Source organism: Barbus barbus (assembly GCF_936440315.1).
Source record: "Barbus barbus genome assembly, chromosome: 7".
NCBI classification, from domain to species: Eukaryota; Metazoa; Chordata; class Actinopteri; order Cypriniformes; family Cyprinidae; genus Barbus; species Barbus barbus.
The window spans coordinates 8,363,841-8,386,626 of NC_136735.1; the positions used below are offsets into that span (position 1 = coordinate 8,363,841).

Here is a 22,786-nt window from a genome sequence, read left to right on the forward strand (position 1 = left end):
GAGCGAGACATAGAAGCAGCGGAAGCCATCCTGTGACTGCAGTCACGCAGAGGATTGGAGGAGGGGAATCGCTCAGGAAGGGAGGGAGGGATTGGAGGACAGAGTTGCGAGGCAAACCAGAATCACATGAGCACAGATCTGTTTACAAACTGAAACTGTGCGGCCAGGAAAGACGCAGGAGCCTTCCTGGAGAATATTACTGGCTGGCCTGACCAGAACACATCTTTAACCCCCAGATGCTTGCGTTTTGGGTCGGATATTTGTTGAATGAGCTAAGGGACTGTTTGTCCACTTTCTTGATGGAAGGATTGAGGGAGCAGATGGTTTTAGGTGGAGAGAAAAAATACTCCCCCACACAGGCGCACACATAAACACTCCAGTGGCTTGACGGTGGTGAAGATACTGTTCTGTTCGAACTCTAAACGGCTTGCTGTTCGATAAAAGGAATATACCTCCAAAAAACAGACGTGTCGAGAGCGACGTCAAGGAAGAGAAGCTAGAAAAATCGAGAGAGAGAGACATGCCAAAGTCTTTTGCAATAAGGGTTTGAGGCAAGACAAAGGCTGTAGATGGAGTCTTGTATAAGCTTGTATGTTTTGGATGTTTAGTGCTCACTAAACTACCATACGCAGGAAATATTATTAAGGAATTTGTTAACTTTTGTGTATGACAACACAAAGAAAATCACATCTGAAGTGCCATCCGGCCACATATGGACTGGATCTCAAAGACAAGAAGAATATCAAGGGCATATTATGCTCCCTTTGTCTGTGTAACAAAGCACCTTGTGCATATTCACATCGGTGGAGCCAAAGAGTGATTGAAATCTTTTGTTCTTCGATGCTGACATCATAAAAGTGGGATGAATGGAGGAATAATTGAACTATAATCAAGACAGCACACCCTGTCATTTAAAGAGCTGCTTTTTAGACCCGTCTGACCTACGGGAAGAACCTCAGGAAAATTGTCGGGAATAAGTCAACCCAGAATCAAGCTTTCGCTTGTGTCCTCCAGCCCCCGCATTGCCTGTTCCAGACAAGCAGTGAGTTTGCAGCAGCAGTGCTTGGAGTCAGATTACATGCAACCATTCCAATGGTGTAACGGTGAGTGGCCTTTGCGAAAAGTCCAAGCTGAACTTGAGTTTGTTTTTTCCACCAGCATTAGTCACTGAAATGGTATTGCTGCTCAGGATGTTGAAACCAGTTTGAAAAAGTCAAGGGGAACTATTCGGAAAGGTCAAGAACAGCTTGTCAAGATTGTGGAAGTATTCGAGCTATACCTAGACTGTTTTTAACAACCTACATGCTGTCAGCCTTTTGCTCTTCTGAAAACTGATATGTCTAGTTTTATTTTTAGATGAAAACATGGATCGACCTATAACGAGTCAAATGTTCAATAACAGTAACGCTAAGCAAGTAGACGATGACTGCATTCTGATTATTAGCGGAAATTGCTCAGATTCTGATTATGTATATGTCATATGTCGAGTAAACGTGTCAATCCGATTGCCTTAACCAGATAAAACAAATAAAACAGCTGGCATACTGCCATATTTATATATTATGAAGTCTTTCGGGTCATATATGTATACATGTATGCATATACTGTATATGTCAATCAAAAGTTTGAGGTTGGTATGATTGGTTTTTATGCTCACTAAGGTTGTATGTATTTGATTAAAAATACAATAGAAACATTGAAAATACATATTTAAATAAGAAATATTGTAAAATATTATTAAAATGACTCATTTCTATTTTGACTAATAATTTATTCCTGTGATGCAAAGCTGAATTTTCAGCGTCATTACTCCAGTCTTCAATGTCACATTATCCTTCAGAAATTATTCTAATATGCTGATTTTGAAATTACTACATTTTTTTTCCCAGGATTATTGCAGAATATAACATTAAAAAGAACAGCATTTATCTGAAATAGAAATCTTATGTAACATTAAAAGCATCTTTTTGATCCATCTAATGTGTCCTTGGTGGAAAAAAAGTATTAATTTTTCTGTAAACAAATAAATGAAATACTGCTCAAAAAATAAATGAATAAAAATTAAATAAATAAAATCCTACTGACCCCAAACATTTTAATAATACATACATAAATGTGTGTGTGTGTGTGTATATGTGTAAATATATGTATACAGGAAGCTGCTGAGCAAGCAAACGTCTTCTGAATCAAGCATTATGGAAAATGACAGTAACCACTAACACAAATGTACCATGGTAATACTATGGTATTCTATGAGTAACCTGTACACGTAAATAAAAATAAAATAAAAAAATATTTGATATTCATTCAGTAGCCTTACATAACAATAATAATAATAATTCGATAAAAATACATTCAGCTGTAGGGAACTGTAATCTTTGCTTCAATATATGCCAAAATATATTAATAATACTGTATATAATACATTCTCCAAATACATTTAAGATCTGAATCCTGTACATATGGCACCCATTAAATCTCACTTTACCGTCTCATCAGAATGACCCAAGTTTACCATAATCTCTGTGGAAGCCCCTCTATATAAGCACCTTCCACAGATTCAGACTGAGGGGGATTCTTGCAGACGCTGCGTTAATCTTGAACTCTTATGCTGACTGACAGGGGAATATGAATGGAGATGAACTTCACATGGTTAGAAAACAGTAAAGTATGAATGGTAAACTTTTTTAACACGCATATGGCTTCCTGAAAGGCCAGATGGTGGTTTGTTTTCGGCAATTAAGACAGTTGTTTGTATTTGTTTTGTACATAGCTCATTTCCCAGAATTCCCTGAAAATGGGCATACTAAAGAACTGTGTGCTTCCTGCTCAAATATGTTCGAGCCATCGTGTGTGATTTAAAGTGTGTGTTTGTGTGCAGGCTGCCTCTGTGGTCTAGGGCTGCAGCATTCAGACTGTGATATGTCAGAGGAAGACATCTACCGTCTGCCGCTCAATGTGTACGTCATTGTACTGGGCATAGGCATGTTCATCTTCATGCTCAGTGTAATCTTCTGCTGCTATCTGTTCAGGCAAGAACCCAAATGCATTCACCACACCCGCACAACTGCTGTTACTCAAATCAGACGTGTCCTCTGTTGCTCTCTGCTCCTGTAAAGACATGTAGAAAGACACAGGAAGACAAGTCTGAGTTATTATTATCTAAAATTAATAGTCATCCTGTTCACATACAGATTTATTTTTAAATGGTGTGATTTAAATTACATTTTGAATCTTTGAATTTTGAGGTGAGACTGTATAAATTAGTGTTTATATTATGTAGAAGTGTTTTATATGCATATGAGAGAGTTTGACAGAGGAAATGCTGCAGCAAAATGAATTACACAGTCACAACATCTCTCTTTTGCACCACCCACAGCAGTTTTGCAGTTCAGCTCAGGAAGTGCAGAAATGTTTCATTTTTTCCTCTTCTCTTTACAGATTGAAACAGCATGGTACGAGGGAGCAGTACAGCTACAATGAGGTGGGGCTAAAACAATACAGCTCGATGTAAATATAGCATAGTCTTAGCCATATGAAATCCAATCTAACAGATGACCTTCATGATACACTTTGCTCCACATATATAGTTAGTTAGCAGATGTGAGATATGAAACTATGGATTATATGACACAAAAGACAGGGTGATATTTTCAAACAAAAAGCACTAAAACCTAGGCCTGAAAATGTATTTAGTCTTTTTCAAAATGGTGAAAGGAGGTAGGCTACTTAAAGGGATAGTTCACCCAAAAATGAAAATTATGTCATCATTTACTCACTCTCAAGTAATTCCAAACCTGTATGAATGTCTTTGTTCTGCTGAACACAAAGGAAGATATTCTGAAGAATTTGGGAAACAGAGCAGTTCTGGGGCACCATTGACTTCCATAGTATTTATTTGTCCTAGTATGGAAGTCAATGGTGCCCCAAAACAGTCTGGTTACAACCTTTCTTCAAAATATCTTCTTTTGTGTTCGGCACAACAAAGACATTCATACAGGTTTGGAATTACTTGAGGGTGAGTAAATGATGACTGAATTTTCATTTTTGGGTGAACTATCCCTTTAACCTTCATAATGTTGATCAAGCCCATTCGATTTTATGTCAGATAATAGGCTAATTCATCTAAAATATCTAATGGGTCTCACAATAATATATGGGAAGTACCTAGAACATAACATTGGTCATGACTAATGAAGCCCACTTGTCTATAGTAGTTAGTCACAGTGGCTAGGAAAAGTACAACCTTTTTCTTGGTAAAAATGAAATATGTTATTTTTCGGTGATAAAACAATTTACTTGATACCAGCTTAATATTTAAACAACTGTAAGTACCTCAAAAACGATAAACACGGTATCCCTGTGGCGTTACTTTTTTGTTTCCCCGTCCTCCTCAGAGCCGTTGAGCCGTACTCGCAACGACGCGGACTCGACCAATAGCATGCGTCTGGAGGCGTGGCTATATGTTTGCTCGACCAATGGCTGACGGGGGCGTGTTCAGAGAGCTGTTCCCGAAAATGCAGTTCCGTTCGGTGGCGCAGAAATTACGCTTTTTGTGATTTACTGTAAAATTATAAACAATACATTATTTTCTTTTCTCATAAAAGGTGGTGTTGAAAGGCGCAGGAAAGAAGCTGAGCCTGCTGGGAGTAAGTGTCATAAGCTCTCTGGGTGTGACTGTATGAACTTGTTATTTGGTCTAACAGGGTGTATGACTTTAGAATCAAAGCATTATTTTTTAAAGGGGAAATGTAATTAGAAAAAAAAAAAAATAGCAATATAAAATATAAGTGCCAAACTGAAATTGATATTTTTCAAAAGTTTTTTATTATTAAATAAAATGTAGCCTAATGGATATGGATAGGGACGTGTAAATTGGCTGTTAAATTTTATTTGCATTCCACACTAAACAGGGTTCAATAGATTAAATTATGTGACTATTTTTATAAACATAAGTGTCAGAATCAAAGATGCTAGCTCTGCATTTCAGATCTCTCTCGCAGTGCATTAAAAATTACTTTACCAGGGAGGCTCGATTAGGTTATAAAGTGTTCATATGATTCATAAAAACCTCAGGGGAAATTCTTGATTGTGCAAACAGATTTTTTTGGTCCTCTCAACCAACTAGTGGTGACCTGCATTATGGGAACCCAGTTAAACTGATGATATCCAGTAGAATAGAATGCAACTTCAGACCCTTTGCACAATCATGCAGTAGGAAAGAGTGTGGCTGAAACCAAACACAGAGAAATGTTGGCAAAGTTACAGCCGGCATTCCTGTAGCGTCCTGCTGAAGCGGTTGAATTTTGTGTGTAAAAAAAAGGAGACTAAAATAGCTTGTTTCTTGTGCATCACAGCAGCCCTGTGCCGTGTGTCTAGAGGAATTCAAGACCAGAGACGAGCTTGGCATCTGCCCATGTTCACACACCTTCCATAAGAAGTGAGTTCCCCACTGAAACAAGTGTTTACCTAATGGGAAATGTCACATTTACTTTATGCCAAGACCTGCTTGGAATAGCTAGCAGAATTCTATAGAAAACTCATCATTCACACAGTTCATGCCCTTGCACAATACTTTTTATTTATTTATTGTAAAATCCTGAAAAATCAGTTTTACCATCACAGGAATAAATGACATTTAAAATAAAATAAAATAAAAAAGTTATTTTATCTGATCATATTTCACAATATTAGTAAAAAAAAAAACACACTTCATAAACATTAAAAATCTTACCAACCCCAACCCTTTGAACTATATTATATATAAAATGGATAATAGTCTATTTTAAGTTAATAAATCCATTTACACACTCCTATTTATGAATAAGAGAAAATGTAAAATGATATTAAAACAAGTAATATTATAATGCAATGCAATGCAATTTATTTGTTTGAAGAATATATGCTTATTATATGTATCACTCTTAGTATTGCTAACACTTCTGCCTGCTAACATACCCCTAAACACATCAAACTACAAGCAACTGCAAAGCAACAGCCTAACATTGTGGTGACACATTTTGCATTGACAAGTAAAATTGTAAAATACTAGTTTGCCATTTGCACCAGTAATTCTTAAGAAGACATCTCTTGTTGTTTCGGTGTAACTTGCAGGTGCCTGCTGAAATGGCTAGAGATCCGCAGCGTCTGCCCAATGTGCAATAAACCCATCATGCGTCTCCACAACGCCGACGCCCCGCGAGGAGCCGAGGGGCTGCAAGACCCTGAGGAGGTGTGACCCCAGAAACTGTACGGCCCACGGCCAGATTAACACCCTCTAGTTCTGCGATTGTTGGAACATATGTGACCTGCCAAGGCTCTCCAAAGCCATCTATATGCACCGCCACAGCGGACCCGGAGAACGCGAGAAACCAGGACGTCACTAGTGATTCAGTACCATATTGCCAGTAGCCAAACATAAGAATAATCTCCTATATATCGTGCCACAATAATCTTTAAAGTAGTATCGTGCCGAGGTTCTAAAGCGAGAGACACACCGTGCATGCTGGGTAACGGACGTCAAAATGAGAGGTAAATATCTCAGGAGTTTGCCTCAGGGGATCTAATCAGGCGACAAAAGAAAACATTAAACTTCGGCAATTAAACTTCTGCTGTCGCTGGACAGCCGTATATATGTGATAATAGGGTTGTAGGTGTAGTGCACTTGTCTGTTTGACCGGTACTACAGGTCTTCATGAAGATCCTGCGTAGTCCTTACAGAAATATTAAATATATAATCAGTAACCAGCAGTTCTTATCCAATATAGTGTTCATTGCTTGAATTGTTCCCTTTTCATTGTTATTTTGTATTGTTTGTTTTTTTAATAAAATGTCATGTTTTTGCGGTTAACCTTCATTTTTATAAAATAAATGCTGGATCTGGAGCTTTTGATAGCCGAATGTTTATTGCAAGACATGTATGACTTCATATTACAGCAATATTTTAATCCATAATAATCATTTATGAAATAGGAAAATGTGGTCACTTATAGACATCCAATATGGCATGACATTAAAGCTCAGGAAACACACGAATACAGCTCCAGAAATATGTAAAAGGTGCACAAGGGATAAAAAAGCAGAAGGATTACAGATTCTCCTCAAATATCCTATTAATCTTAAAATAAAATAGATGGCGCTAGCTGGCAGCTTCTGCTCCTTTGGACTCCACATATTCTAGAGCTTTCTGTTTGACCGTCTGGCTGGTCTCAGGTGTGCCGTTCTTCTTCTCGTACTCCAGGTAACGCTTGAAGAAGAACTTGATCTTCTTCACTGACACGCTCAGGTGAATCACACGATCAAAAAGCTCCCTGGAAGAATCGGCAAAATATTTTTGATTATGCATTGTGTGAAAACACAAGAAATCTGAATTCTGATTAGAATTTCAATATTCTATTCCACTCTACATATTCCTCTCTACACCATTAAAACAAAGTAATGCAGTAGGTTGATTTGGTTGCAAGTGATTTGATCAAAAGGGTCCATTCTTAAAGGGATAGTTCAGCCAAAAATTTTAATTCTGTCATCATTTACTCACCCTCAAATCGTTCCAAACCTGTAAGACTTTTTATTTTTCTTCTGCTAAGCATAAAAGATGATATTTTGAAGAATGTGGGTAACCAAACAGTTGCCGGTAGCCATTGACTTCTATAGTATTTTTTTTCCATGCTATGGAAATCAATGGCTACCGTCAAATGTTTGGTTACTAACAGTCTTAAAAAGCATCTAAACAGAAGAAAGAAACTCATACCGGTTTGGAACAAAGTGAGGGTGAGTAAATGATGACATTTTTCATTTTTGGCTGAACTATCCCTTTAAGAATTCATAATATGGGCTGTATGAAGTAAAAAGTTCTCATTTTCTCTCTGACTAGTAATCACCCAGCAGTTGTGTTTACCTCACTTCCTTCGGAGAGCTGTGCTTCATCATCAAGTCTATGAACACAGACCACAGGTCTGTGCGTTTGGGGTAGGTACTCAGGAGCTCGTCAAACATGGATTTGCCTCTCTCTGCGTTCCCGTACTGAAACTCCAACCGGGCAAATTTGGCAATCAGGTCAACATCTGGAAAGACAGCAAGGAAACAATGGATGAGCTGCTAACAGGAAACCTGCAGGGCCTGAATATCATCCAAACTGCCTTTCAGATTCCTAATTATGAATGAATCTCTTCCTAGTGACGCATGCATAAATGTGGGAATTAGGTATACATGTCTGAAGTGTGGATGGCACTCACGTTCTTTATTGGACAGGCTTTGCAGCGCCCTCTGCAGAAGGGCATTTGCAGCATCGCTCTGATTCTGTTGTAGCAGGAAGTTGCTGTAACTCAGATATACGGCTTTCTCCTGTTTGAAGCGTTTCACCATGCTTTTATAAAGATTATCAGCCTCCTACACACACACACAAAATACAAAATGTAATGTTCTGATGTGATGTGTATATATATATATATATATATATATATATATATATATATATATATATATATATATATATATATATATATATATAAATATATATTTATTTAAATATTATTTTAGTAATTAAATAATTAAACATGAAAAAAGGTTGGGGGTCTGTAAAACATGTTTTAAATGTTTTTAAAGGTCTTATGTTCACCATGGCTGAAGTTATTTGATTAAAAATACAGTTAAAACCATATTATTGTGAAATATTACTTCAATTTAAAAACTGTTTTCTATTAAAATATATTTTTAAATATAATTTGTTTCTGTGATGCAAAGCTGTATTTTGAGCATCAATACTCCAGTCTTCAGTGTCACATGACTTCGTTTCTTATTATTATCAATGTTGAAAACAGTTATATCTGTGGAAATGCAATACATTTTTTTTTTTTTCAGGATCCAAGCAAAGAACAACATTTACTGAAAATACAAATCTTTCGTAACAATATAAACATTTTACTGTCGCTTTTGGTCAATTTAATGCCTTGCAGAATAAAGAAAATTAATGACTCTTGAACAAATTTGGTCAGACCGCCCACTTTTAAGTTAAAATATGTATCATTGCATCCCTTCTAACCATCACACATATCACAGGTATCACATGATATAATGTTTACTTTAATCTGGTCCGACTTGGCGTAAATATCGGCTAGCTTGAGGTACACAGGAAGAGGTTCACAGTACTGGATGGCCCGTTCAAAGACTTTCTGCAAGCTTTCTTGTGTCCCGTACATGTTCTCCAGATTTAGCATGGCCACCCACACGTTCAGCTTCTCCTGCTCATCTCTAAACACACAAACAAACCGGTTAACTCTAGTGACAAAATTGAGATTTCATTTAGATGCCATTTAAAAAAAAAACTAAATTAATTATGCAAGAATAGAGAACATCAACACACACCAATAACCCTTTGATCAAAAGCCTATCACTTATTCGCTAGTGTCAAATTATGACTGTTTTCAAACATGTTTCCTGCAGCAGCATGCAAGTTGTACTTGATTTAATTACAACCATCTTAAACCAGTCTTTTCACCTGAAGGAGATGTTTTTTAGGGCTCTCTCGCCGACCGCACGAGCCTGCTCGATCTGAGTGGCCTGCAGATGGAACGCCATGTACTGAAGCCAGAGGAGGGAGTTGTCCGGAGACGACAGGAGCAGACGCTCAAACGCCACTGTGCTGTCCGGTCGCACGGTCGTGTCCATGAGCTCCGCCTCCAGCTTGCTGAGCTGCTGCTCCTCCGCGTTCTGCTGCTCCTGCTTCAGCTCTTTACGGGGCTTTTTCACCTGCTGGAGAGAAAGAGGAGCTGTTTGCAGACTATGAATTATAAAAAGTGATTGCTAATAAAATAAGGATTTTTTAGAGTATGTTTTACAAGAAAATGCCATTTCATTTTCTCAAATTCAAAATGTTCTATTTTACATTTAACTGAATGTGTTATTTGCCGTTTCTTTGACATTATGTAAACCATAGTTGTTGTTTTTTTAAGTTTAATAATCGCTTCATCACACAGGCTGTATTGCAAATATTTTTCCCATTCCAAAATTTAAGACTTCTTGAAAATCAGAAATGTAGCATTACATCACTTGCTCACCAATGGATTCTCTGCACTGAATGGGTGCCGTCAGAATGAGAGCTGATAAAAACATCCCAATAATCCACAAGTAATCGATACAACCCCAGTCCATCAATTGAAATCTTATGAAGCGAAAAGCTGTCCATTTGTAAGAAACACACCATCACTTCTGGCCAAAATGTGTCAACTATCCAAACTAAGTTGTGTACATTACTTGTGGATTATTGTGATGTTTTTATCAGCTGTTTGGACTCTCATTCTGACGGCATCCATTCAATGCAGTGGATCTATTGGTGAGCAACTGATATAACGTTACATTTCTCTAAATCTATTGTGATAAAGAAGCTCATCCATATTTTGCATGATCTAAAGTCAATTTTCAGCAAATTTTATTTTTTGACATTTAAGATTTTTATTAGTTTAAATTTGATTAAACAATTTTCAAGACCCTATAAATTCCACACCAATTGGTTTCAGTATGTGCACCTTCCATTGTTATTCTGGAAAATTAAATAAATAGATATTCAACAGTCTACATGGGAGCAACTTAATTTTGACATATGTGTGAGCTCACCTTGCTTGTGACTTCCTGATCATCCTCACTGGAATCATGGGTGTCGTCTACAGCGGCAAAAGGTGTTAAAGAGCACAGTGTGGATTCCCACGGGAAGCCAAAAGTCACCTGTAGCTCCTTTGGCTCCTTTGCCTGCTGCTTCCCCTAAACAATCAGACGAACTGTTACACATCAGAGAAGCAGCTGTACACCAGTATTAAAATATAAAAATCACTTGAATTGATCTGAAGAGAGAAGACGCGTCACCTTTACTTGGACTTGATTTTTACACAACAGTGTTTCTTGCTCCTCTCTGAAGAACACTTCTACACCACTGTCATTATCCTCGGTTTTAGTTTTCTCTTTCTTTTCTGTGGATTTGCCCTTTACTGGGCCTTCTTTCTTTTTAATCGTCTGTCCATTTTTCTCATTGTCTTGTTGCTAGAAGGATTAAACAAGGTCAAATCCATCCTCTTCAAAACTATCTGTTAAACAAACACACGTGCACTTACCTGGCTCTCAGAATTAACCCGCTTCCTCTTGGTGGCTTTCTTGTCATGTTCTTGCTTCTGCTGCCGTTCTTGCTTTGTCAAAAGCAATGGAAGCTCAAGGGATTCTGGGAGCAGATCTGGTTTGCCAGTGTCCTTTGACAGCAGCGACAGGTTGACATGCTCGTTCTTGGTGTTCACACTGATTTAGAAGCAACTGTCTTTAGTCATATAGCTCTACAAATAGATACATTTAAATTTATTATTAATAGCTGGTCATTGTACACAAGTAGACATACATTACCTGAGAACCTTGGCTGTCTGCAATGAATTTATGGAAATGTGTTCGTAAAACGTTTTTTGGTCGTTCACAAAGTATTTTGTAGCGTTCTGGAAACGAACTCTTCCTGAGATGGTCCTTGATAACCTTAATACATGAAAAATCATTTTAATTCAACTCACGAGGCTAGAATGGTTTCTTTAAAAATGTGCAGCAAAATCAACAAACTTTACCTCACAAATATGCCAAGATCAGAAATGGATGTCACATATCCCCTGATAATCTGGCCCTCTTTTATATCGGAAATTGACTGAATGTCTGGATCTGTTAGATTCTTATTGTGCTCCTTATACAATCTGCAGAAAGGGGAGAAATTTGAGTTTAAAAATAAATAAAATGGAAAATTAAAATTACTTGGAAAAACTAAAACTAAAAAACTAAAATGAATTTTTTTGGGGGACAATACAATGAGACAAAGCTAAATTTTAAATCATCCTCATACTCAAATCTAATACAAAGCAAAACTGAAGTCTTAAGATTTATTTGTAATGCTTTCAAGTTGACTACAAATGGAAATGGCCAGTCAGATGTCCACATGAGAGCAGGCCTGTTTTATGAACTATTAAATAGTTTCAAATTAATTGTCAGACAGTGTCCTAAATATACAAGCCAACAACAAAAAAATCATTGTCATCTACACAATTACACACATGCAGGCCGGATATTTTCCATATTCTGAGAAGTAAGCAACGGATGATATGGGTCAAAGACATCCCGTTTATTACTTCAGGCAACATCACACTGCTGCTGGTTTCTCAGGATAGAAATAGCACAAACCATAGCAGTGTTCATTTCAAATGTTTATAACATTCAAAGTAGTAAATATAGTTTAAAAACCATGTCTTGCCTCACACTTTTGTTAAAAAAAAATTATTGTCTCAAGCCTAATTTCAATGTCCCGTGAAAGAAGAAAAAAACAACTTGCATTTAGATTTGATACCAAACTACAAAAAAACAAAAACCTTTTATTGACTACTAAGTACAAAACTGTTCATTAATGTTACAGCAAGAATTTTTATCATTACTAGCATAACTGACGTTATTATTGTCATTATCACATTATTGTCAAGTAATATTTATATTGGTAATGTACTTGTATTTGTTTATCATATACAAAATTAAATAATAAATAAAAATGTTTGGTATAACAGGTATGTATACATGTGAAAAATTAAATAAATTAAAACTAAATACATTCATTTATTTAATGGAATGTTTTAAAGAAGAAAAGTGATGGCGATCTACAAACCAAATTTCATCTAATTTTGAGATGATGCTTGATTATGTACCTGGAGGGCCGTAAAGAAACGTTGAACTTTCCATTTTTCTCCCCAATAATGTAGCATCTGGATAAAAGAAATGCACACACAGAAACAAACTTTACATTTAAAGCTTTTTAGTGCTTCTACGCAGGAAAAATCCTTTCAGACATTCGTCATAAATAATTCCAACTAGGTCATGACTCACCGGACTACTTGGCCCAGCTTGTAGGGCTCTAGCGGGTTGTCTTCGAATGCATCAGAGAGATCCGTTAACGAAGCCAAACCCGATTTCCCAAATGGGAGTTGGAGAAACAGTCCCATGTGAGGCAAAATTTTCCGAACCTTCGCCATGGTGATCACCCCTTGCTCCAGCTTGTATATCCCTACAGCAATGGCACACACAGGAAATGCTAAAGAGACTCGAGGGACGACCGCCACATGCATCATGATGGCAGGAGCGCGACATCAAGAGCTGTGTGACTCAGCGTTGGGCATAATCGGGACAAAATATGAACTAGGAAATGTTGTCACATCAAATCTCCTCTGACAGTACTGTGCTTCAAAACAGTTATGACTGCAGATGAAACTAGAAGTATTACCTGTGAGTGAAAGGGTAAGACGAAAAGGCCTGCTGGTAGCAAGACCAACAACCTTTGCAGGAATGGTCTGTCCCAGTTTAAAAAGCGTATGTGGGTGTTCAGCTTGCTGTGGGAAAATAATTTGAAAACATTATAGCTTATTTATTCTGAAATTAATTTAACAAAACATGCATGATTTGAAATTATTTTTACGAGTAACATTTAAGTCACCGTTAAATTACCTCTGTCAAGTAACGTTTATTAAATATAAATGAAATACTTTTTAATATACAAGCAGAGCAATATTGTAACATTACTTTTCAAATACTGCATTTAACAAACAAGTAGGGGTGGGCGAGATGATCAAAAACTTGTATCACAACATGAGTAATTGTATTTCACTGTAACATTATATATCACAATATATACTTAGTTTTGTTTTAAATAAGGTCTTTATGGTATCAAAATTTCTGATACCATAGAAATGTCATAATTGTTACCAATGGCAATATCACAACAAAAAGCTAATACTAGCATAAATAATAATAAAAAAAACCTTCAAGCTAACTGAAGACAAGTTAACAGTCAGCGATTAAATAAGAATAGGAAACTAATTACTAGCAATTGTAAAAAAACTACAGTAGAACAAATAAGAAACAATCCATGCATTGTATAAAGTAATCAACTGTATATTCTTCACTGTGTAAATTAAATGTATATTTCTTCTTAAAGTTACAAAAGTGATTTAAGCAAGAGCAGTAAGAGATTCTCTCTCTCTTTTGTTGGTTGATAAACATGAATGACAGAGCAGGAATATTAGACTGCTGTCACTTTAAGAGCTGCCCGAATCCGATTTACTGTTACACGTGTTTTCTTTCTTAGCTGTGCTTGCTTTCACTTAAGACCTACATTACTGTGTTTATGAGGATACTCGGAAAGACGGGCATTCTGACATACACAAGTGTGTGTATTTAACCGTTCAACGCCTATAAAGCATCCAAAATAACTCAATACTCTATGAGCACCGTCTTTACGTGTGTGCACCTCTCTAACGGCGCTCAGAAACAGTCTCAGCGCGTGAATATAGCAGAATTAGTTCTCTTTTGCAGCGGATTGCATTTCAACGGTTTAAAATCACTTGTTTTTACTGCAGTGCTTAAAAATGCATACAAACGATACATTTTTCGTGACCGCGTGGCAAACCAACATCACGTGAAAGTGTAACTGTGAATCTAAAATCTCTACTGGTTGACAAATTTCAACCGGCTAATCGTGTGTACAGTATATCGCCCACCCCAACAAACAAGGAAAGCAAAGTTGTACAGAGACTTACGCTAGTCTTGTTAATCATGGCTAACAGTTCGACGGTTCCCATGACATTGGGCTTCACATGAACTTCTAAGCATTGTGTTTCTTCGATGAACTGAGGAGAAGGCAAAAATTACTTCAACAGCACATGCAGTTTAATATTACATTTCCTTTTTCCTTAAACTGTAAAAAGCTACCTTTGATATAAAGCATATGACTTCATCTCCAAGTTTGTAGTTCAATTTGTCAATTGTCGTCTTGTCAGCATCATTCAGTTTGCTGAAAAAGAGTTGAAAAAGAGTGAAGTATGTAGCACAAAACTATGAATACAATGAATAGAGAAAACATACACGCAGACAAATGTTTGGTGCAGTTGTTCCCATATGCTGCCTGCTCACATTAATATAAAATCAATGTATGGAGAACTGTAGAAATGCATACCTGGGCAGAAGAGTGAGTTCAGGGATGGAAACCTTAAAGTTAGGGTGAGAGACTGGCAGGAACCTGTTGAAAGAGAATATTTTATGAATATAAAAAAATGTTACATTTCAAGCTAGGTAAATATCGAATAAAACAATGCCAACAGTTCATAAAAGCTGACATTATTACCACACCACCAATGAAAATTATTCATTCAAGCATATTCTTTACAATGAGCCACAAAAACAAAATATGACCAAATATGAGTCTGTTACTGAGCAAAAAAAGAAATAAAATGAAAATATTATATTTATATTTATTAAACATAATATAATCATATACAAAGGGGTCATATGATGCTTTTTTAAAGATCATTATTTTGTGTATTTGGTGTAACAGAATATGTTGACATGTTTTATCGTTCAAAAAACACATTATTTTTCAAATACTGTACATTATTGTATGTCCTCTATGCCCCGCCTCTCTAAAACGCTACAAAGTCCCTCCTTCCAACAAGCGCAGTCTGCTCTGATTGGCCAACTGGCACAGTGCATTGTGGACACGTAGGAAATGTAACGCCCCTTTCCTTAATCGCAAGCTTCAGCTTTCAAAATTATAGTAAAGATAGTAAATAATGTCCTTAGTTTCACCGTCAGTTCAAGCCCAAGAGGGGAACAGAGTCGCGTGACAGACACAGTGATGAAGCGTGTATGTGTTTGCAAACAAGCTGCGATTGTGTGACCGTTTCCAAGTTTCTTCCTCTCTCTCTCACACACACACACACACACACGACGCTGTGCTGTGACTCTCTCTCTCTCTCACACACACGACGCGCAAAATTCCGCATTTAAACAGTCAATAGCAAATACTTAAACTAATAACAAAACATACAGTCCTCCTGATTCAGAAGCGCCAGATTGTCATAAAGTCAGAATTACCTCCTCTCCTAGGTTCACGAAACGTTCGTCCATAAAATGCATTGCTGTTCTGTTGTAAGTAATCTTAATGATTCCTAAATACATCTACTTTAGGAAGGCCAAATAAAGTGCTTTTGCTTTCACCTAGAAACCTTGTTTGTAAATAGCCCCATTTAAAGGCACTGAGACAAAGGAGATTCTGTGACAGACAACTTAACACGGCTATATTTACTTGTGACCATGAACTGTGTGCCCTCCAATCACTCTGGCTTCCACCTTGCTCCCGACCTTCAGGGATGATGTTGGGAAGCTGCCAACCACGGGTGACTCCTCGATCTGAGACACATGGATACTTCCTGTGGTCCCTGACGGCAGTATCACCACCACATCCATGGGATTCACGTTCTTTACCGTCACCGTCATCACTTTCCCAAGATCTGTGCTCTTAGATTTGCTCTGCTCCTGTTTCTGCGTTCCTCGCCTCGGTTTCTGACACGCGACAAGAGGAAGTCCTCCAAACTCCTTGCTGCTGGGCTCCTCCACGGTCACATTCAGACTGGAACCGACGTGAAACTTCTCTGAATTTGAGAAGTCATTTATGTGAGTGCGAGTGGGAATGATGGTCAGGTGACTAGTGTTACCCAATGAGACGACAGCAAAGTCTTTGTCGGTGAACTGGATAGTGGCAGTGAGTTTGGAGTTCTTTTCCAACTGAAGACAAACAAAAAGAAAGAACTTTAACGTGCCTGAATAAATTAGTTGCTGTGGATTTTCAGGGTTTTGAGTTGGACTTACCTTTTTCTTCATCGCCGTGGTCAGCACTGAAAGCAGTGACACATGGACCTCAGACTTGAAAAGGTCAACATGGAGAATCACTGCAGTGTGTTTGCTGCCTGGACTCACATTCACACCTGAAACATTGACACAAATCTAGTTAGATGAGTTACCCGACCCTGTCGAGAAATTCACACACAACCACTGATATTGTAAAGTTGCCGGTTTCACATGCTTTCCACTTTATGGTACATGTACACAGTCCAACGAGAGTATAATTTCAACAGGAAATGGTCCTTTTTGGAATCAAATGATCCAAGACATTCAGATACAACATTATTGCAAACTAAAAGTATAACTATTAAAAGTAAGCCAAATTTGGTAAGTGCATCGAAACGCTTGATTGGGGTTATTTGAGATAAATTGTGCAGTTTAAATTTCAATCACATTTTGCCTTTCACATAAGGGATATTTAAGCATATGAAATGCTATCAAATGTGCATTGTCATGTAGTTATGAGTTGTCATGAGTTAAAGACAAAAACAAGGTTGAATATAAAAAACTTCTGAAATGTACACCAAGACAGTCAAAGGTCTTCCTTCATAGAAAATGAAGGCTTGTAGGTCTAATCAGACTGCATTATATTATATAACATTATATTATAATAATAATATACACTCACCTAAAGGATTATTAGGAACACCTGTTCAATTTCTCATTAATGCAATTATCTAATCAACCAATCACATGGCAGTTGCTTCAATGCATTTAGGGGTGTGGTCCTGGTCAAGACAATCTCCTGAACTCCAAACTGAATGTCAGAATGGGAAAGAAAGGTGATTTAAGCAATGTTGAGCGTGGCATGGTTGTTGGTGCCAGACGGGCCGGTCTGAGTATTTCACAATCTGCTCAGTTACTGGGATTTTCACGCACAACCATTTCTAGGGTTTACAAAGAATGGTGTGAAAAGGGAAAAACATCCAGTATGCGGCAGTCCTGTGGGCGAAAATGCCTTGTTGATGCTAGAGGTCAGAGGAGAATGGGCCGACTGATTCAAGCTGATAGAAGAGCAACTTTGACTGAAATAACCACTCGTTACAACCGAGGTATGCAGCAAAGCATTTGTGAAGCCACAACACGCACAACCTTGAGGCGGATGGGCTACAACAGCAGAAGACCCCACCGGGTACCACTCATCTCCACTACAAATAGGAAAAAGAGGCTACAATTTGCACGAGCTCACCAAAATTGGACGGTTGAAGACTGGAAAAATGTTGCCTGGTTCTGACCATGTCCATCCCTTTATGACCACCATGTACCCATCCTCTGATGGCTACTTCCAGCAGGATAATGCACCATGTCACAAAGCTCGAATCATTTCAAATTGGTTTCTTGAACATGACAATGAGTTCACTGTACTAACATGGCCCCCACAGTCACCAGATCTCAACCCAATAGAGCATCTTTGGGATGTGGTGGAACGGGAGCTTCGTGCCCTGGATGTGCATCCCACAAATCTCCATCAACTGCAAGATGCTATCCTATCAATATGGGCCAACATTTCTAAAGAATGCTTTCAGCACCTTGTTGAATCAATGCCACGTAGAATTAAGGCAGTTCTGAAGGCGAAAGGGGGTCAAACACAGTATTAGTATGGTGTTCCTAATAATCCTTTAGGTGAGTGTAGATTTAATCGGCATGTGAATGTAAAGTTGACCAAAGTTAAAGTTGAACTGAAACAATAAATAAATAAACCATAAATACATTTTCACATCATTCAAGAGAATAACATTGGACTATTTAACTATATATTTCCAAGTGAAAACTAAAAAAATAATGTATCATGTGGTCCATTTTACGTTAACTGAAAAAGATGGAAAACAAATTAGAAAGGTTGCCAAATTAAATTAGTTGAAATAAATTGAAGTTCTAAAATTAATGAAACTAAGACTGACAAAAACATTAAAGCTGAATAGAAACTCAGCTTTAAGCAAAGGCTTTCCTGTCGCTCAAATAGTAGAGCATGGCGCTACCTTCTGTGTGGTACTTTGAGACCAATAGAGTGGCTTGACTGAGCTGGTCTGAGGTCAGTGCGACCGAGCCATCCTCTCTGTTATCTCCCACCATCACCTTCAGTTTAGCTCCCAGTGATACAGCAGAGAGCTGCTGCAGGGCATCAGACTCCCCTGGAGACAGACAGAGATTTTGATTAAAGACACTAGAATACCCAGAAAACAGAAGTTAAACACCTTATCTTTTGACATTCATCAGAGTCTACACTCGTACCTCTGCAAGTCATCATCTCAAAAACAGCCTTCCTTTCCTTCAGACCCTGGATCAGTCTGGCTTGGGACCCTTCCTCTGAGAGACTCAATTCTGACTCCTTCAGACTGACCAGAAACCTGCTCTTCTCTTCGTCCAATTTGGTGACTTTGGCAATAACCGTCTGGCCGATGTTAAAGACGGTTGAGATGTCCGTGATGAACAGATCACCAATGGCCTACAACGAGACAGAAATACAAACTCAAATCTACACAAAAATTTACAATTTCATACTAAATCCCATCCAAACGACCAAAACAAAGACGTACAGCTTTAGGAGCGAGGCCGCAGAGTCCATACGGGAAATTGACAAAGACTCCATAAGGCATGATGTTCTTCACCCAGCCGACCATCTGCATCCCCATCTGGAGCTCAGAGAAGCTTTTGGGGATGCTGTCATCCTCCAGACAGGCCTTCAGCATTGGTTTCTTAGTGAGAGTCTGAACAGAACTAGGTTAAGAAGAACTGAACAATGTGGAAGTTTGTCAGCTTGATTGCACAGATACTATTTAAACTGAACTGAGCTGGAAGATAACATCACTGAATCAATGATGAGCTGACTTTAAGGCTGCAGTCCGTAACTTTTTTTGGTTAAAAATTATCCAAAATCAATATTTGAGCAAGTACATAACCAGCCAGTGTTCAAAGCTACCACCTTACTTTAGCCCGATTCACAACGGTTAGCTTATAATAATGTTTTGTAATTTGAGTGGTACGGGTAGGTATTCGAGGGAAAATTGAGCTTGGCACTGCGTCATTACGTCACGTCTGTAAACATAAAGACGTTGTCCTGGCTAGCAGGCTATAGCATGTGAGGATCCTGCAGGAGGCACATCGTTTATAGCCTTTTCTCACAGCAGCTAGAATAATTAAATGTATCATTTTGATGGCGGATTGTAATCCAGAAAGGATTGTGTCTGAAACACGTGAATAAAATTAAATTACATTAAAGTTTTAAATGTGCTTCTGATTACAGATAGCCTGGGATTACAGAATATTTGTATTTTAAAGAAAACCAGTTTGAAGGGAGCATAGTTTGCTTTTTGCATTAAAAGAATTTCTTAATATGAAATTCGAATGGCACGACAATTAGATTAGACTGTACAGAAATTGAAATCTACACGTTAATACACACTATACTCATAGTCACGCAATGCTGATGTTGTTAACATTAATAATTTGAGAATAAACTATAACAATAATAATAACAATTTGCACGGTTTGATGTGATATGAGCTAACAATCTTTAGATTAAATCACCATTGGTAGCGTGATTTATGGTAATGCTTTTTTCCTCAGTTGGTTTGTTACTTGTTCAGATGACAGTATATGGTGAAAATTCTTATTTGGGTCATATATTCCAAGACGTAGGCTAGAATCTGTGATTGCGAAGTACAGTAAACATACACCGGTGCGGTGACTGACTTGCCACACATTCACCTGCGCTGAAGCCGTGCACAACCCAAGCTAGATAAAAGATCATTCCACAAGTAACTGCAATTCCAATCTTTGCAAACAAAGATGGTGAGATGCAAAACTTACTTGGGAGTTACTTTCCAGCTTTAATTGGAAATGACATGTTTACTATCATCCTCTTGCATTATTGACACTCCTGTGTAATACTGTAAAGCTGCTTTGACAGCATCTGCATTCAATAAAATGCTATATAAATATAGGTGACTTGACTTGCCAGTCAGAGCTTTTATAGTTATTTTTACTGACAACAAAGACATGAATGGCTGTGTGAGGATACAATGCCCGTCTTGGTCTTGCTGAGACACTTTATATTAGAGATGGTGTCGCCCTCCTCCAGCACCATCCAGAGGGGAATGCAGTTGGTCACATGGTCAGAGAGGTGCACTGTTTCTATGAAAGCTGGCACCTCCTCAGGAACAATGGAGACCTCTATACCATCCAGGATTTTGCGGCATACTTTTACTTCGACTGTCTAAATAGGAAAAAGCAATGAAAGAAAAGTTTACAAAAAGTATTGTGCTTTGAAAAGAAAGCAAGTATAAAAACTTTTTTCAGTCAAATTACCTGTCCAACCACAAAGTCAAAATTAGTCCGTGCCTCTTTTATGTCTCCCTCAGTAACGGCCCTGAAGGATAAACGTAACATCTTTTTTTTTTCATCACAATCCAAGACTTTGGCCTGGACAACCTGCAGAAAACCATTAAAAGTGTTACTAATTAGTGTGAACTGAAGATCATAACCGTTCAAGAGACACAGAAGTGTGTGACCGGAATAGATTTGACAATACGTGAAGTGACATTCAGCCAAGTATGGTGACCCATACTCGGAATTCGTGCTCTGCATTTAACCCATCCAACGTGCACACACACACACACACACAGCAGTGAACACACACACACACCGTGAACACACACCCGGAGCAGTGGGCAGCCATTTTATGCTGCAGCGCCCGGGGAGCAGTTGGGGGTTCGGTGCCTTGCTCAAGGGCACCTCAGTTGTGGTATTGAGGGTGGAGAGAGCGCTGGACATTCACTCCCCCCACCTACAATCCCTGCCGGCCGGAGACTCGAACCCGCAACCTTCGGATTACAAGTCCGACTCTCTAACCATTAGGCCACGACTTCCCCACACACACACAATGTGCATGAGCAATATAATATACACTATCATTCAAGTTTAGACACAGTAACATTTTTTCAAATGGTATTTGAAGTCTTTCATGCTAACCATAGCACACTCAAAAATGAAATATTAACTCTTCCATTTTAAAATATAATTTATTTAAATGTAGTTTTCAGCATCATTACTCCAATTTTCAGTGTCACGTGATCCTTCAGAAATCTTTCTAATATGCTGATTTGATGCTTAAGAAACATTCATTATTATTATTATTATCTGTGTTGTGACCCCAAATTTTTGAACAGCAGTGTAACATAATTTTTAACTAGATGCATTTGGAAGTTTTTAAATATTGTTCCTCTCTGACCTGTCCCACGAAGAAGAGCTCTTCTGGTTTAGTCACATACTCTGTGGACAATTCCGCCATAGGAACCAGACCCTTCACATCTTCATAGAAACGAACAATGCAGCCAAAGTCCTTCACACACACGATGACGCCGTGGGAGACGCAGCCCACCTTGGCATCAGCATAGGACAGGAAGAGAGGGAGTGTGGACTCAACAAGGGTCTTCTTCCTGGTCAGGCACAACTTCTTCTGCTGGGTGTCCACTGACAACACCTAAACAAACCCATGTTAATTTAATCAGAAGAGAGGTTACAAATACATTGTCAGTGAAACAAGACTGCATTCACAGGAGTGAGAGATGTCAAAAGCCAAGACAGTACATAATTTGGGAAAATTAAAAAAATCAATTCAAAATAAAACAATAAAACACTTTGGAATTATCTATTTGTTTTAAATGATCAAAACAGGTTTGCATTGTATTTTTTAAAAACTCAAGTCTGGATTAAAGGGAAATAAAATAAAATAAAAAAATAAACAACAACGACAAAAAAAACATTTGACAATATATTTCTTTGAAATAATCAAAGCAGCTTTAAATTTTACATAATTTTTTTTTTAAAAAAATGTGTAAAGTGGAGAAAGCTATTTCATTGTCATGTGAAAAGATATTTTCAAACATGTTATGAAAAAGACAAGTTCAAAAGGGAAAATGGAGTAACTGCACAAAAACTGCATGGCTTGTTATTATATCTGATCAAAAAACGAACAAACAAAACAAAAACAAACAAAAAAACACTCAGGCATAATCTGTTTGTTTCAAATAAATCAAAGCAGTTTTAAATGTTA

At 37.8% G+C, this 22,786-nt stretch overlaps 2 protein-coding genes across 3 annotated transcripts in view; one reads left to right on the top strand and one right to left on the bottom strand.

Annotated features, from left to right (window-relative positions):
• Positions 1 to 6,884, top strand: LOC306873158 (RING finger protein 122-like). The gene is made up of 6 exons (XM_079422242.1): positions 1 to 1,103; positions 2,882 to 3,032; positions 3,442 to 3,484; positions 4,608 to 4,649; positions 5,358 to 5,440; positions 6,115 to 6,884. The coding sequence occupies exons 1-6, from the start codon at positions 1,079 to 1,081 to the stop codon at positions 6,236 to 6,238; spliced, it is 468 nt and encodes a 155-aa protein (XP_079278368.1). The 5' UTR covers positions 1 to 1,078; the 3' UTR covers positions 6,239 to 6,884.
• Positions 6,882 to 22,786, bottom strand: part of LOC306873157 (protein RRP5 homolog) — a 22,021-nt gene continuing 6,116 nt past the window's right edge. The window contains exons 13-36 of one of the 2 annotated variants that reach the window (XM_079422241.1): positions 21,962 to 22,213; positions 21,040 to 21,162; positions 20,753 to 20,947; positions 19,269 to 19,439; positions 18,964 to 19,177; positions 18,711 to 18,863; positions 16,699 to 16,814; positions 16,136 to 16,614; positions 15,008 to 15,070; positions 14,764 to 14,845; positions 14,592 to 14,681; positions 13,280 to 13,385; positions 12,886 to 13,063; positions 12,708 to 12,764; positions 11,592 to 11,714; positions 11,383 to 11,505; positions 11,103 to 11,280; positions 10,858 to 11,031; positions 10,612 to 10,755; positions 9,497 to 9,747; positions 9,081 to 9,249; positions 8,235 to 8,388; positions 7,898 to 8,063; positions 6,882 to 7,310 (exon numbers count right to left, since the gene is read on the bottom strand). In XM_079422241.1, the coding sequence (XP_079278367.1) occupies positions 7,139 to 7,310; positions 7,898 to 8,063; positions 8,235 to 8,388; positions 9,081 to 9,249; positions 9,497 to 9,747; positions 10,612 to 10,755; positions 10,858 to 11,031; positions 11,103 to 11,280; positions 11,383 to 11,505; positions 11,592 to 11,714; positions 12,708 to 12,764; positions 12,886 to 13,063; positions 13,280 to 13,385; positions 14,592 to 14,681; positions 14,764 to 14,845; positions 15,008 to 15,070; positions 16,136 to 16,614; positions 16,699 to 16,814; positions 18,711 to 18,863; positions 18,964 to 19,177; positions 19,269 to 19,439; positions 20,753 to 20,947; positions 21,040 to 21,162; positions 21,962 to 22,213 (3,933 nt within the window). In that variant the 3' untranslated portion in view covers positions 6,882 to 7,138. Of the gene's footprint in view, positions 7,311 to 7,897; positions 8,064 to 8,234; positions 8,389 to 9,080; positions 9,250 to 9,496; positions 9,751 to 10,611; positions 10,756 to 10,857; positions 11,032 to 11,102; positions 11,281 to 11,382; positions 11,506 to 11,591; positions 11,715 to 12,707; positions 12,765 to 12,885; positions 13,064 to 13,279; positions 13,386 to 14,591; positions 14,682 to 14,763; positions 14,846 to 15,007; positions 15,071 to 16,135; positions 16,615 to 16,698; positions 16,815 to 18,710; positions 18,864 to 18,963; positions 19,178 to 19,268; positions 19,440 to 20,752; positions 20,948 to 21,039; positions 21,163 to 21,961; positions 22,214 to 22,786 lie in introns of both variants that reach the window. The other variant, XM_079422240.1, reaches the window with a different exon arrangement.

Excerpts from the sequence above, each read along its gene's own strand:
- LOC306873158 (XM_079422242.1), top strand. The coding sequence starts at position 1,079 with ATGCAACCATTCCAATGGTGTAACG. Across the intron at positions 3,033-3,441 it reads TTCTGCTGCTATCTGTTCAG|ATTGAAACAGCATGGTACGA; the intron begins GCAAGAACCCAA and ends TTCTCTTTACAG. Across the intron at positions 3,485-4,607 it reads AGCAGTACAGCTACAATGAG|GTGGTGTTGAAAGGCGCAGG; the intron begins GTGGGGCTAAAA and ends TTCTCATAAAAG.